At 35.4% G+C, this 16,348-nt stretch overlaps 1 protein-coding gene across 21 annotated transcripts in view; it reads right to left on the reverse strand.

The window, feature by feature from the left end:
• ANKRD26 (ankyrin repeat domain containing 26) overlaps positions 1–16,348 on the reverse strand; it is a 144,689-nt gene that overhangs the window by 111,672 nt on the left and 16,669 nt on the right. For 11 of the 21 annotated variants that reach the window (XM_056799617.1, XM_056799606.1, XM_056799605.1 and 8 more), the window contains 5 exons: positions 10,581–10,695; positions 10,254–10,427; positions 8,342–8,448; positions 5,531–5,668; positions 2,528–2,655 (listed from right to left, as the gene is read on the reverse strand). In XM_056799617.1, coding sequence (XP_056655595.1) covers positions 2,528–2,655; positions 5,531–5,668; positions 8,342–8,400 — 325 coding nt within the window. In that variant the 5' untranslated portion in view covers positions 8,401–8,448; positions 10,254–10,427; positions 10,581–10,695. Of the gene's footprint in view, positions 1–1,890; positions 1,948–2,527; positions 2,656–5,530; positions 5,669–8,341; positions 8,449–10,253; positions 10,428–10,580; positions 10,696–16,348 lie in introns of those variants that run through there. The other 10 variants (XM_056799618.1, XM_056799604.1, XM_056799607.1 and 7 more) reach the window with 2 other exon arrangements.

The following is a 16,348-nucleotide window of genomic DNA, read 5'->3' on the forward strand; positions in this document are numbered from 1 at the left end:
GAATTTAACTTTTATAACTCATTAAAATCCTCTGTGAACAAAAACTGTTTTAGGAAAGTAGTAACTTATTCCCTGAGAGATTGAACCATGCTTGGTAATATCATTTTTACTCAGGTAAGCTCTATGGCTTTTGATCATAGGGAAAAGAAAACATACTTTCTTAAAGGTTAAAAAAAAAACAAAACAAAAAAACAAAAACCTCAGGAATAAGCTAAGAGGTTTAGAAGAGTATTCTTCCTTCTCCTTCCACTTAGGGGCAAAAAATGACAGGGAGAACAAAAGCATGTTTGAGGATAGAATACAGACTCTACCTAATCTTTGGGTCAGGTAAGCAGAGGCTAATTTCCAAAAGTTTGGCTTTCAATCCACTGAGCTACTAAGCTGCCCCCCTGCTATGCTGGGATTTAGGATGTAGAGGGTAGCATAGGAGATTCCCGTGTGAGCTAACCCTTCAGTTTCCACTCTCTCAGTCAGAAGTGTGGAAACACACACACACACACACACACACACACACACACACACACACAAGGATCAGTTTAAAAATCAGCTTGTAAGCTAGAAGGGTTGGGGGTTGGGCAAGTGGAAGGGGCTACCCTAGGCATGGTGGCTCCCCATGCTGTGCTACTCTGAGCACAGGGGAAAGCACAGTATGTGTGCAGTGTTCTAAAAACTGCCTCAACTCTAAATTCAAGCAGCTAATGCATGCTTGAGACCCATGTGAGGGGGAGGGGTGTAGCTGTGCCAGGAGGCAGGGAAGCAGCTACTTAGCTTCTCACCTTCCTTCACAGGCACCTCCCAGAATATACAGTGGTCAGGGGCAGCAGTGAGGAACACTGGTACAGGCAGAGGGGTTCAGATGGGAAGCAGCTTATCTATTTCAACCAAGAACCCCAGGCTTAGTCCCGCAAGCAAAAGCAAAGCTGATGGGTAGAGACACCACTACCTGGCTCCTACCACCAGGAAAACTCTGAAGGGAGTTTTCCAGATGGGGAGGGGGAAAAGGGTCTGGTAGGAGAGAAACACAGTTTTTTCAAAATAATCTGCTCACTTAGAGGAGTAAGGGTCCATTCAACTTCATGTTGCCAAAAGTGTTAGATTTAAATTAATATCCAATAACTCCTAGTATTATATTTTATAAGATTTATTAGTAATCACTTTAAGTAGAAGAAATAAAAGGACAAAGTACAAAACTTAAGTATGACCACTTGAATAAACCTCTCCTGCCTGGCTTTCTTCTAGTCTCCATAAACAATGTTCCTGTGAAAAGACACCAAGGGCGGATCTACACAAAACTTATATATCTTCCCTACATTAGTAGGTTGGCATGAATATGCAAATGGGATGCTGGGAAAGAGTCCTGGGGAGCAAATTCTAATTACACAGAAGTAATAAGATATACTTAAAATTCAGGACTGTTTTTTCTGCCATTATGATTTCTCATCTTTTCTAAGGAAGGGTTTACATAGCTCATTTCTTTAGTGTAATGTACAATAGTTAAAAGTGCATGATGATTCTTTTCTTTTAGTTCTTTTAGTGTGAGAAAGTCATCTAAGATTTTTGCTTCTTGGTTTCATCACCATTCAGATGGGAGCAACCAGGATACTTACAATATCTTTCTCATAAATAATGGGTAAATTCTTTGAAAAAAAATCATATCAATATGACATGATTTTATTATCACAAGCCCAGGTTGCTAAAATTCTAAATGATCCAACTTCTTTGAGAAGCTGGTAAGATTAAAGGTTAGAAATTAAGTTAGAAAATACTTCCTTCTAAAGCTTAACTGACCAAATCAAGAGGTTAGAAAGTCTTCCTTAGGGCTATTTTGGAGGTGGGCACATATGCCACTAAGTATTAAAAATCTAGAAATATATGCATATCCATTCAAACCTGCTTTTCTGTTCCCTGGTCCTCCTAATCCCTGTGCCTTTTTTTCCTCCTTAATATCTGTGGAGAGAAAGCCTCATGAATATTTTTAAATTTGTTAACACTTAAAATGTATATATTTCTAAGGCTGGGATAAATAATTCACACAGGGTTACAAAAAAGAATGAGGACTCTGTTCTCTTAATATTTTATCATTCTATCTTTACATATTCATATGTAAGATCAGTCCATGTATATAAGTATGTATGTAGTAGTTATAGGAGGTCCTTATGAATGTATTATTTATTTTTTGCATATTGAGAAACAGACAAGTAATAAAACTAAATATTGTACATTTTAAAATGCTAAGAGTTTTCACATGATTTGGTTAAATATATTTAGAAAAATGTATAAAATTGAAAATTGTTATTATAGTCTATATAAAGAAAAATTTAGAAAAAAGAAGATATTAATAACAGAAAAGATCTTGAGAGTGTTTTTAGTCAACAGTTTCAGGATAGTGAACATACAAGAATAAATTAAGTAAACTAGTATCCTCTAACCCTTAAAAGCATAAAATAAAAATTTTTTTCAAGTATATGAATTTTAAAATTGTTCTTTATTTTTAAAATCAAATATTTTGGGGGTTCTTTATTCCTACCTTCTTTATCCAAAGCAGGTCCACCCAAAGTAAATACAGTATCAGAAGCCCTGTCTGGACTACTGATTTTGGCTGAAGTAAGTTGATTAAGTTGCCTCTGTCCATATTGAAGAATTAGTTCACGATGACTATTTATAAAATAAAATATAAAACACAGTAAGTCTATATCAATAAAGATAAAAATTATGTGCACCAAGTGTTTAATATACCTTAAATCTTAAATAAACAGATAAGATTATCAGATTTTGTTGTTGTTGTTTTGGTAATGTCTATAAAGAATAACTAATCAATCTACACTTCCTATACTTGTTTTCAGTCACAGTATTATAAAATTGTAGTTTTAGAGTTGAAATGGTCAGTATAGGTCATCTGGTCTAATGTATCTGTCTCTGGGTCTCTCTCCTTTTAAAAACATCAGGTCCAAGAAAGTGTTATCCAAGTCACACATATAGCAAGAGGCGTGATCTTCCCTAGACCTAAGTGCTCCGATTCCACATCTATACTCTTTCCAAGGTAGTAAACTGCCTCCCTAATGTTGCCCATTAGTAGTATCCAAAATTTATTTTAGTTCCTAATAATTTGATAGAATCTGAGACATGTGATTTCCACCCAAACTAATCTGATATGATTAAATGATATTTTAGCAAAGATAAAATAATAAATGTATATAAAGCATTAGAAAACCTTAAAGAACTATAAAAATGGCAGCTATCATCTTCATTATTACTTCTGAAAATTATGACCTCAGATTATCTGATTCTACTTTTCATTACCTGACTTATACCTGTTTCTTGCTTATATCTTACTGAACTTGAATAATCTAACTTTGCCATTTGCCTAATTTTTTAGTGTCCTTAAGTCTTCTTGCCAGACTGTCACTGTATTATACAACTATGAAAGCTGCACTCAATCTCAATTGTGTAGAGGGAAAATTCTTTTAAATGCAATTATAGGCAGTGTCATCACCCAGAGACTGCTGAACCTCCTGTTTGTCCATCTGATGCCACCATTCACTCCAGGCACTGAAAGTCATAGATAAAAAGGAGTTGGTGCAGAAGGCTAAATTAGTTGAGTGGGCTGAGATATATGACGACATGGCATCTCGCATAAAGTCAGTAAGTGAGCAAGGAGTTGAATTATTCATTAAGGAGAGGAATTTTCTCTCTTGCTTACAAAAACATCATCTTGGAGAATAATTTTTTTCTCAAGTATTGAGCAAAAGATGGAAGATGCTGAGAAAAAACAGCAGATGGCCCAAGAACGAAGAGAGAAAATTGAGACACAAATAAGAGAGATTTGCAATGATGTGCTTTCTCTATTGGGAAAGTTCTTGATTCCTAATACTTCATAAGCAGATGGTAGTTTTCTATTTGAAAATGAAAGGAGACTACTACTGCTACTTGTCTGACTTTGCTTTTGATGATGACAAGAAAGGAATCATGAATCAATCAAAATAAGCATATAAAGAAGCATTTTAAATCAGCAAAAAGGAGATGCAACCAATGCATCCCATAAAATTGGGTCTGTGTTCTATTATAAAATCCTCAGCCAAGTAATGGTAGTAGCCTCCTTTCATTTTCAATTTATTTAAAAATAGGGCAGAAATGGTTCACATTCCATCATTTATAGTTACCTGCTGTTCACTTTCATTGTTTTTTGCTAGTTATTTTATTTCTACTTAAATAATTTAGGAAACCTAAGGAAAAATATAAGAGTAAAGATGCAGTAAAAATGAAGTGTTTCATATTCATAAAATCATTCTATATCAAACATAGCATAAAACTAAAAACCCATATATTAAAATTTAATTTTTGGTTTCATGATTTTTTTAATACCTGCCTAAATAACTTGAGATGATGGCTAGCTTTGTTTAATATGTTGTATAATATCCTAAAATCTAAGTTTTAAGATCTTTTTAGGCAATTTTAGGAAAAGAAAATCGCCAATGCCCCAAATCAAGAAAGTAGATTTTCTGGAAAAGGTTGTCATAAGGATGCCTACAGAAACCACACACTACACATCAAAAGATCCAGAGTGAACTGTGGGATATAATGAATTGAACTGCAGGGGGCTGGACATATCATTTATTCTGAATGTAAACTCATGCCAAAAGGGAGTTTAATTGGCATTTGGTCAATGTGTCTATCAATCATATTTGTTTTCTTTCTCTTTTCCTTCCCTCTTATCCCTAAATTGTTGTAATTCTCTTACTTTTAAAGTACAATATTTTATACACCTCTAGTAGATGTATAAGCTGGTTATGTGAAATGATTCATTGGGGAGACTAATCTCCCAAAGACCCCAAGTGGAGAGATTTTAACATGCTTATCTCCCAATAGAATCACAGGGGGATTGTTGGAAGCAAATTTCTCTCCAGTGTCACCGTTTTTTAAAAATATCATCTCTCAGTGACCTGGAGGTCAAATACAACTGAGTAAATTCAGGTATAGACGACCCTCAAAAGAAGAAGTTAAAGAACCAAGGAACCAACGAGATAGGAAACTGAATCCACGACACTGCTCTGCTGGGTGGCCCAGGCAAATTTAGAAACTATGGTTGGCTCCTGAGATGTGATGTGTGAGAGCTAGTAGATGGAGAAAAGCACTTATATGTGGAAATCAGGAGGTCTTAGGGGTCTTGGCATGCTCATGGAAAAGCTGAAGGGACCCTTGTCAGAGTTCTGCTAGAGGCCCATAAATGGCAACCATAGATTAGAAAGTTAAGTATCTCTCTACTTCTCCCCTACCTTTCCCTCTCTTTACTATTACTACCACCACCACCACCACCACCACCACTACTACTACTACAATTCAATTAAGTTATTAAGCTACTACCAGCCTTGTAATTTTAGTTCTTAAAATCTAATGACATTTTCATAAATAATCCAAGCATCATTCTTAAGAACATGTGTATTAAGTTGATATAAGTAGCATAAAAGTTTAATAAATGGAGAAAAAATAAATGCAATTAAGTAAATGGAATTAGGATTATGTTAGCACTTACACAGGAAAACCACTGACAAGAGCATATTCTTCTGCTGTCCATCCATAATTATCTTGGAGAGAGAGATCAATATCAAATTGAAGAAGAAGATTGACTATACTTGTTGGTTCAGTACTGACAGCAATCATGAGAGCTGTTCTGGAATAACAAAGAAACAATTTGCATTTAAGAATTTAAATAAGTCACATTTAATCAGACTTTTATTGATGTTTCAATAAAGGGACTTCTCCTTTTCTTTGGGGTTAATATGCATATGGAGAATAAACAGGTATTGATGGAAACAAGTGTTTTTATTGCTCATTTGCAGCATTAAAATTGGAAAATAAGTCCAGAAAGAAAGATAAGAGTTTTTGTTTTCTCTTTCCATTGGGGCTTTAGAAGGGATTATTCAATTAAGGCTTTATAAGAAGAGAATATGTCAAAGTCAATTCTGTGCAACAATTAAGGAGTTTAAGTTAGGACACTACATAGTTTCCACTTATTTGTCGGGCTTCAAAGTAAAGTAGTGGCTCTTTGATAATGATTAGATTAGAAATCAATAATCTCAATGACACCCTCTACTAAATTCCTATCCTAATGTCCCATCAAAATATGGAATTGATACTTCATTGTCAAAGGCTAATCCAGAATATGCTATTTTACATTTAGCAGACATAAAAGTCTTTGAACATGAATACAGCAACAAACTCCGTTTAAGGACAAGCTTAAATAAAGTGAGGAAAGGTTCATGACCAGAAAGCAAGTACAAATTGTGGAGGGCTCATTAACTCATGAAGGCAGTTTATTAATATCTGACATGATTATGAGTTACACCAGTAGAAGGAATGCCCTATAACAAGAAAAATATCTTCTGAGGTATAAAATTAATTATATTTTGTAATTGTCTCATGGGCTTTTTGCCAAAGGGAACATTGCAACAATATCAGTATTCCATGTGAAGTTTTGATGTCCCTTGACTACTTAGTGACAACTGTTAATACAGGCTAACTCTTCTAAAGGTTGAATTAGTATAGGAATATCCTCTACTGGTAAAATCAAGGATATTTTTAAAAGGAGTTTTGAAGTATTGATAATCTCTTTCTTAGCAGATGTAAATGTCTGCTGTGTTTAAACACTCTTCTCTGTTCCCAATCTTAGCTTTAAGAGTTCTGGTTTGTCATATAGATGTTTCCCAGCTAAGGCAATTTCTGGGCTCTTTTGGTCAAAAAGAGCTAAGAAGTGTCTACTTTTTTGTAACTAAATTTCTGAAAAAGTCTATATAACCAATGTCCAACACAGTGCTTGGAATATATTAGTATTTAACAGGATGTTGGATATTTCCAGTTCCCATTTTGGGGAGCAGATAGTTTATTTAATCCAAATAGGCTATAGATGCTATAACCACTTTCTGCTTTTATTCTTTCTCCTCATTTCGTGTTAATTTTGATTTTTACTCTGACCAGTTCAGGATCTGAATGAATATATACAACTAATTCTGAAATTATTTTAATAATGGTAACTAGTCATTTTTGTCTATTAATATAAAGTTAGGTATGTGGTTAACTTGGGTGGTTTTGTGTGTGTGTGTGTGATATCAAACAAGTTCCCTCCCATGCAAATGTTAAAATCATACTAGATTCTATGAAACATACCACCCAAAGACAGTTTTATTCAATGAGAAAGTATCAACAATACATTAGATATAAATAGTGAGGTATATGCTCATCTAAGGTATTTGCCAATGCCATGTAGGAATTTTCTGCCCAGAGTCCAAATAGAACAGAGATTGCATATGATGGCAAAGATCTTTGATCCTGTTTTTTTAGAGGACATTGTGTTAATGGTATCAAGCCCTGGAACATGAAAAAAACTCCTCTACAAAATTCAAAGTGAGGAAAAAGAGATTAGTCTTAGAAGCAACTTGAAAAAATGGATGAAATGTACATATTTTCCAGATTTCATGTGGTTCAATGAGCAACCCTATCTATTTAATTCATTCACATCTTTGTAGATGTGTTTACATGTATATATTTCTATATACAAACATGAACATAGATATCTCATGAAGCTATAAAAAACACAGAGTAAATAAAAGTAGGTTGGGGCAAAAATGATTTTGATGTAATAAGTTGTATGAGAGACATTATTAAAGACATGTATTAACAAAGGTTGCCTAATCTTGTTTTGAAAATAAAAGCCAGAGAAAGTGAATGCTCCTCTAGCACACACACAAAAAAATATTAAAAGAATCAGGGGAAGGCTTCACTGTGTTTCTTGGATTCTCTATAAAGAATCTATGGAAAGACAAAGACATAAATCACACTGAATGAGAAAGCATGGAAGGAATAAAAATCTGAACTAATATAAAAAATATTCACGATGATAAGATCATTCCATCAAAGTATTTCATCATATTATTCTTGTATTAATTTATGACTTTCAATGTGTATATTCTTAAAGAAAATCATAGGAAGCATGAGGAGAAAACAGGCTACATACAATTCTCATAAATGGCACTAAGATTATTTCAAAAAGAGAATCAACAAAATCACGAGTACAAAACTTTTATGGGATAATTTTAACCAACTTTCAAATAAAGCAGATTACAAATAGTAATCATCAATAAATGGTGATTGGCATAGACATGTGAAAATTGCTTTCTATGTTGAAATAAAAAGTAAGTTTTTTCTTTTCACAGCTGATATTTGTTGATATTTTTCACTCTTTTCCTATAATTTTAATTATTAATGTTCCCAAAGTGATCCATAACTTTAGTAATTCTTCTTCCTTTAGAAACTTTTCTCTTATTATCTCAGTCTTTGATTACTGTACCTTTTAGAATTGTCGCAGGCATTCACATTTGCTCCATTCTTTAAGAAAAAATCTACCATTTCTTTGTTATGTTCTGTAATTGCAAGCAAAAGTGGTGTATAGCCTTCCTGTAAAATCATATTAAAGATACTGTTAGTATGAAAGGATTCACTATAGACTTCAATTCAACTTAAGGCATTTTGTGAATATATTGTGAAGCTAAAGGCACCTTAAGGAAGTAGGGCATACAAATGGAACTTTGGAGGAAGCAGATCTGGGCATCAATACTGCCTCCATTAGTTACTTCTTGTGTGATAGTAAGCAAATCATTTCACTTCTCTTGGTCTTAGTTTCCTCATAAGTGAAATGAGATAATGAGATTGAATAGCCTCTGGGATTCCATTTAGCTAATAACCTGTTATCAGGAGACAGAAACCCAGAACATGGAAGAGATTGTTTCATACCATTTCATGGATGGATATCTTCCTTTATTGTTGTCTTTATTTCATGATCCTTCCCACTTATTCCCTCAGAACTCTGCTAAGTTAAAGCCTCACTCTGATTGGTTTTAAAGTTGACCAGTTCTCCAGTTCTCTTGACTCATTCTCCTTGAGTGAGGTCAAACTGAAAACTAAATAAATCCTGGCATCAAGATGGTTAAACCTGGAAGAAAGTTATTCTCCAGGCATTTTTCATCTCTTTCCAAGTCTCCTAATGGGTACTACTATATATTTTTCTCTCAAAAATGTTAGTAACTCAGAGTTAAGTCTCTTCCTAAAAATCAAGAGTTGTTCAGTAATTCTAGGAAAGGAAATGACGTGGTCTTTAAGACAAAGGGGAAAAAAACCACATACACTTAAGAATTTGTTCTTGTGAAAGTTCTGCCTATGTAGATTTATGCTGAGTAGGAAAAATTTTTTTAAATATTTTGAAAAAAATTCATAATATTTCTAAATGACTAATTAAGATTCTGTTATCTAAATAGAGGCCTAAATGTAGAAAAACATTGTAGGTAATTATTGAATGAAACTATTGACTTCTGAGGAGCAGATCTAATATAATATGGAAAGAAAATTCTGGAGACAGTTGTGATGAAGAAAGAAAACTAACCTCAAAGACACTAAGGTCTACATTCAAGGACTGCCCATGATGCCCATATACTGGCAGGGTGAATCTGGGAAGTCCCTAAACTTTTCAGTGATCCAGGACACTCCCTAAGACAGGGTTTCATAACTTTTTTTGTGTTATGGGATTTTTTAAAGTTAATAGATCAGGAAAACTATGCTACTCAGTTAACAGGGAGCCAGGCCTGGAGATGGGAGATTCTAGGTTCAAATCTAGTCTTAAGATACTTATAGCTGTGTGACCCTGAGTAAGTTATTTAACTCCATCTGCCTAGCCCTTACAGTCCCTTCTTTGGAAGCAATACTTAGTATCAAATCCAAGAAAGAAGATAAGGGTTAAAAAAAAGAGTTAGTTGATCCAGATTAAGAATTTCTGCTCTATGATTAAATTGCCAATCCACTAGAGTTCCCAACATAAATGAAATAGCTGATCTTTGCTCTATCATGAAAGAAAAGGAAGGAAGGAAGGAAGGAAGGAAGAAAGGAAGGAAGGAAGGAAGGAAGCAAGGAAGGAAGCAAGGAAGGAAGGAAGGAAGGAAGCAAGGAAGGAAGCAAGAAAGGAAGGAAGGAAGGAAGCAAGGAAGGAAGCAAGGAAGGAAGGAAGGAAGCAAGGAAGGAAGCAAGGAAGGAAGGAAGGAAGGGAGTTCCAAAGGTCCATGGGCTTTTGAAAACAGAATTAATTATTTTTAAGTTATTTTCATTAAAGAAATACTCCCAAGAATATGTAAACTATAAAATATGTGACCCCAAAAAAACTTAATTATACATCTTAGCTTATAAAATATTTTATTAAAAAAGTGCTCCTCTACCTGGTTTTTTGCTTCAATATCACCTTTGTGTTCAACCAGCTTTGCTGCTATGGCTCTATTGTGACCAAGGGCAGAGTAGTGAAGGGCAGTGTTGCTTCTGGTATCCACAACATTGGGGTCTGCACCATGGCTGAGCAGGATAGTTGCACATTCTTCCTGCTGACACTGTACAGCCTGTTAATATAAGATAGAGACATAATGTTACATTGAAATTGAGGATACTAAACATCACTTCTGGTATTTAATATATTAGGAAAACATATTTTCTTCATCCAAGTGAGAAATTAAAATGCATTTCCCTGAGCAGCACAGGTAACTTGTACAAACCTTAATTAAAGGAGTTCGATTATCCCCATCGCACAAATTTAGCTTGCAATTTCTCTCTACTAAAAGAGAAACAACATCTGGATATCCACTGGCACAGGCAATGTGCAAAGGTGTCCTACAGAGAAGAAAGAAATATGTAATTGTTTAATAATATAGAGTGAAACTATTCAAACTATACAACTGTTTGTTGAGTCATTTCTAACACAAATGCCTGAACTATAAATCACTGCCAAGATACTTGTACATGGTCACTATTGTCACCTCAAGAAATAAAAAATGTACTTTAATTCTTATGGTTCCATATGATAGATGAAATAGCTGGGGGGAAAGCAGAGAGAGAAGACGCTTTTGCTGCCTATTGGCATAGGAAGTATAAGAACCAACTTAATTGAGTAGCTTTTCATCATTAATAAGAACTCCCCCATAATAGTTATATTATATAATATGTTAAATATAATATACAACATAATAGTTATATATATATAATGAATAAGCTGTAACTCTGTTATTTAAATAAGCTATATTAAGAACAGGAAGAGTATTTAGAGACTCTACAGTCTCTAAAATAAGCTGAGTAAGGAGAAAGGGGGAGAGATCTGCTCAGAGTCCCTCTTATTGGATTGTATTAAGGGCTGCAGAAAGAGGTTCCCAAACTCACTTCAGGAGCATGTTCTGAATGTTTGACCCTATTAATTCACTGTGAAACAACTGCCCAAAGCCTATAAAACCTAGTTTCATCCTCAAGAAGAGGTGTCTGTCGCTACTGACTGTGAGGGACTCATACACCTCTGATGTTGTGCCCAATAAAATAAAGGCAGATCTTGGGCTCAGGATGTGGTCCCTGTGCCTAGGGACTCACCATACTGATAACCAGACCCCACGGCAGCTCAGAATTCATGAGGTCAAGAGATCTTCAGCCTTGTCCTCCCCAAGAGCGAAATTACAGCTGTGCATCCCCATGCCTGATGCTGAAACCGAGGAGAAACTTCTTTCCATTGACAATATCCAGAATTACACATATTTACTTAAGTAGCTATCCCAGAAACTAGAAACCTATTGACTGATTTGTATGAATTCTCCCCTAAAGCCTTACTGCACTGAGAGATCATGAAACCAAAGTGGCTCTGGGCTGCTAAAGCCTATTCCCACAGGGTATAAGTTTTGGGAATCCCTACCCTGCTGGAAAGCTTTCAGGTAAGGGCCTGGTGCGTCTGCTATCCAGAGACAAACCTTATTAAGGTCATAAAGATATCACCAGGTTGAGACACAGGAGGAGGAATTTTTCATTGACAGCAAAACTCAAAGACCATCTACTAAATTGTAAAGAGGTTATTATATGTATTGGGGGAGAGAATATCCCCACCAATCATTTGTTTCTGAAGCAATGAATGTATATATAAATATTCTCATCTGTGGATTTTTCAATCTTTCTTGTTCCCCAAGACTCCTCTTTTGCCTTTTCCCCTAAGCCTTCTTCCAGACTACCTAAGGTAGGTGGAGAGGAAGAGATATTTTTCTTTCTCCATCCTCCCAGCTGTAATGTGTGCTTAGAAATAGCCTTAGAAGGAGGGAAACTAAGATTTATTAAGGATCTAACATGTGCCAGGTACAATGCTAAGTACTTTACAATATTATCTTATTTGAGCCTTGAAATAACCCCTAGGAAGTAGGTGCTATCCTTACCCTCATTTCATAGTTGAGGAAACGGAGATAAACAGACCTCTAGTGACTTACTTAGGGTTTCATAATACTAAAATGTCTGAGAGTGGCTTTAAATTCTATTCTTCCTGCTGCTCTAGGCCCTGCATTCTATCCACAGTTGAAAATATTTTTGACAAGACAATACTATATTAAATTATTCATTATAGAAAACAGAAAAAACACTGAATGATATTTTTGCAACTCAAAAATATTGAATGCTGGGAGGTGAAACCAAAATTGAGGAGAAGCATCAGGGAAATCTGGAACATCTTTGAGAATCCTCTCAAACTAACCTTAAAGTACCACCTCAAAATAAGTACAGGAGTCACAGAAGGAACAAGTGGATGGAGCGAAATAACTCTCCTCTCAGTAAACAACTTAAAAGGTAGGCAGAGAGGGTCTATTTCACAGGGGTGAGGAGGGATCCAGAAGTAAAACCATGCACAGCAGAGTGCAAACCACTCCTTCAGGTTCCAAACCAGGACAGAAGTCAATTTCAAAACAATGGGATACTTTCTAAGTGAAGAGCAATGCACCTTACACATACACTTTGAAGTCCCAAGTCCAGTGCAGCCCCAAGTCCATGGAGCCTGGTCCATTCAACCATAAAGTAAGGCTCTAAGCTCCCCCTGTAGGGTAGTTAACAGGACACAAGAATGGTTTAAGCCTAGAGTGAGGCTTAGAAATTCTTCTCAAGCCAGCATTGAAGACTCAAATCCCAAAGCAACCCCAGTCCCTGCCTGGCGGGTACTAGCCCCTAAGGGGAGGCCCAGAGTCATCCTCAAGTCTGCACTGAGCCATCAAGAGTCAAACCCACAGCCTATCATACCACATTGAAAGAACTAAAACTTGTAGAAATTTTACAGAACTCGAGCTGGGGATAACAACAAGGAATAACTGAAGTTTCAGAAAGAGCACTTTCTATCCTGAGAACACAGTACACCTTTAAGATAACACTTAAAGTAAAAAAACAAAACAAGCAAACCAAAAAAACCTGGCAATTAAAAAAAAAAAAACTTCAACAACTGTTACAGACAAAAGAGTGGTTGCCATAAACTGTAACCACGAAAACATGGGTTTCAACACTGTGAATTGCCCAAAATGTAAAGATAATTTTTAGCGTCTTGATTTTATATCAAAAATAAGTGGTTGCCATGGGAAAAATTCCCAAATATGAAATACCCAAGTCAGCTGGGTTTTATGGAGATTTTAATTAATACAAATGAAGGAATTAAAGAAAGGGGGAGAGACAGAGTAAGAGGAAATAATAGGAAGGCTAGCGCCTAGGCCAATGGCCTAGGCCTTTCTTTTAAGAGAGAAAACTAAGTCAGTCTTTAATCACTCACCACAAGATTGTCCCAAGCAAAACTCCAGTGTTCAGAGACCTAGCAGTTCAGCTCCTGAGCTCAACTAAGTTCAGCCACCAAGAAAGAGACCCTCCAATTCAGCTTCCTAAGCTGAATTAAGTCCAGAGGCCTCTGACCTCCTTTTAAAGAGAATTTTCTCCTATGTCACCACCCCTAAATTTTCACATCTACCAATCACAGTAGACTTTTTCCAAAGTACTGACCATTCTTAATTCACATCTTGTTATCACCTTCTTAATTCACATCTTGTTATCACCCTCTCTGGGTAGACTGAAACTTCTGAGTATTTCACACCTCTTTGCTAAAGTTGTCCCTTGAAAGTTGCCTGACCTTTTAGTGATTAATTTGACCTTCATAGGTACTTAGCACCCTTTTGTATTAGATCTAAAAATAGACCTAGCTTAAGGGCTTTTGGCCTCACTATAAGTATGAGTTAAGTACCTTCATTGTTCACTAAGGAGTTTTACAACTTTTTCTTCCCCTAAAGTATGTCCAAGTATGGGTGGAGTAATTTTAAAGTTCCCAATACATTCCTGATCAAGTACCTCCATTGTTTAAATGAAAATAGCCTTAACCATAACCTTAAGATAATGTTCCAAGGTAGAGTCTGAGAAATTTTAAGATTCACACAACCTAACCATAGAATATTTTTATGGGGACGAAGCAGTATGAGGCTCAGACGCCATAGGCGACAGTGAAATCAAAGAAGCCACAAGCAAAACTTAAAAAAAAAAAAAGTAAAGGAAATTGTTCTCAGGTTCTGGAAGAACTCATAATGGAATTAAAAAATCAAAGATGAGAGGCTAAAGAAAAATGAGGTAAAGAAATGAAAGCCAAGTTAGCCAAATGGAAGAGATACAAAAATTTAATTTAAAAAAAAAAAAAAGGTTTCCTAAAAGGCAAAATTAACATAAAATAGCTCATTGAAAAAACAACTGACCTGGGAAATAGATCTAGGAGAGACAATCTAAGAATTATTGGACAACCTGAAAGTCACAACCAAAAAAAAAAAAAAGAAGAAGAAGAAGCCTAGTCATTATATTACCAGAAATCATCAAAGAAAACTGCCCTGATATTCTTCAACAAGTAAAAAAGAATTGAAAGAATCCACAGATTATCTCCTAAAATAAATCTCCAAATGGCAACTCCCAGCAATATTATAGTAATATAGTCAATATGAGCTCTCAGGCCAAGAAGAAAATACTACATGGGGCCAGAAAGAAACAATTTAAATATCATGGAGCCATAATCAGGATTAAACAGGATTCACCAGCTTCTACATTAAAGGATAAGAAGGATTAGAAAATGAAATTTTGGAAGGCAAAGGAACCTACCCAACAAACCCAAATATATTCTTTCAGTAGAGAAAATGGTCATTTAATAAAATAGATTTCTAAGCATTCCAAATAAAAAGACCAGACCTAAACAGAAAATCTGATGTTGTAAAATTAATCTCTAATAAAAATATTACATTTCATGAAGTTTATTAAATGATCATTAGAAATCAAGGAGTAAAGAGGATACAAAATGAAAACCACATGCCCATGGCTGATAAGCCAGTTCAAACACAAGCCTTACCACCATCAAGCTCGGGACAGAAAGTAATGAGGTGGGACCTTCTTCTATGCCCCTGCCTCATATCCCCTATCTACAGGAAGTATGTAATGACAGGAAGTCAGTGGGCTCCTGGGAAATGTAGTCCTTTTTTTAGGATAACATATTTTCAATTATACATTCCACCCTGAGATCAGTAGAAGACTGTTCTCTCTATTGGATCTTGTAAATATAACCAACTTTGAAATTATAATAATTTGAGGATAAAAGGAAAAGAGAACAAAACCAATGATTACTAGGCTCATTGACAAAAAGCCAGTTGGGGGAAATCCCCTTTTGGCATAAAAATATACATTCAAATTAAATGTTAAATCAACCTTCATTTCAATTAACCACACCCAAAGTTCATTTTGGATCTTCTTGATGTAGCTTGTGGTCTGTGGAGGCATCTTCATGGTGCCTTCTCCAAACAGTTCACTTTCTGGATTTAGAGAGGTAGCATGTTTCTAATCCTAAAATTACTCTCAAAAAGAATTTAAAATTTGAAATTTAGAATAATAATAATAATAATAATACATCCCCCCCCCCCAAAGAGGGTGTTGAAATATGCAGGGATCACTTAGGAATGTATGGCTGAGTTATGAGGTATATGAATCAACTGGCAAGAGAAATAAAAAGCATTAAAAAAATCCAAATTAAAAAAAAAGATAATTTCTGGATGAAATATAGACTATCAGTCTTATGTGTAAAAATTCCAAGTAAAGGAAAAAATAAATCTATAACAGGTCCTTGAATCAGGGCCCAATTAAAATGATTTAAGCATTTACCCAATCAGTAGCAGGACTATAGAAAGTTTGCCACAGCATGAAAGACAGAAAAGGCACTAGATTATAGGAGCCAGGTAGGAGCCAAATTTGAGATACTTGGTAGAATGTGGGACAAGGAAGACCTGCCTTTAACACATGTTAAATAGCTTCAACCTCAAACCCCAAAAAAGTTCAAGTCCTCTTGTCTTGGCTTGAAATTTTCATCAATCCCATTGGGATCGGTTGGTCTCTTTGACCTTGTGCTCCATTGGCACTATGCATTTTAGCTTTGTGCTTCTTTGGCACTGTGCAATGGCTCTTTTTGTATTCTCTTGTCCTG

This window comes from Monodelphis domestica, chromosome 5, assembly GCF_027887165.1.
Source record: "Monodelphis domestica isolate mMonDom1 chromosome 5, mMonDom1.pri, whole genome shotgun sequence".
Lineage (NCBI taxonomy): Eukaryota > Metazoa > Chordata > Mammalia > Didelphimorphia > Didelphidae > Monodelphis > Monodelphis domestica.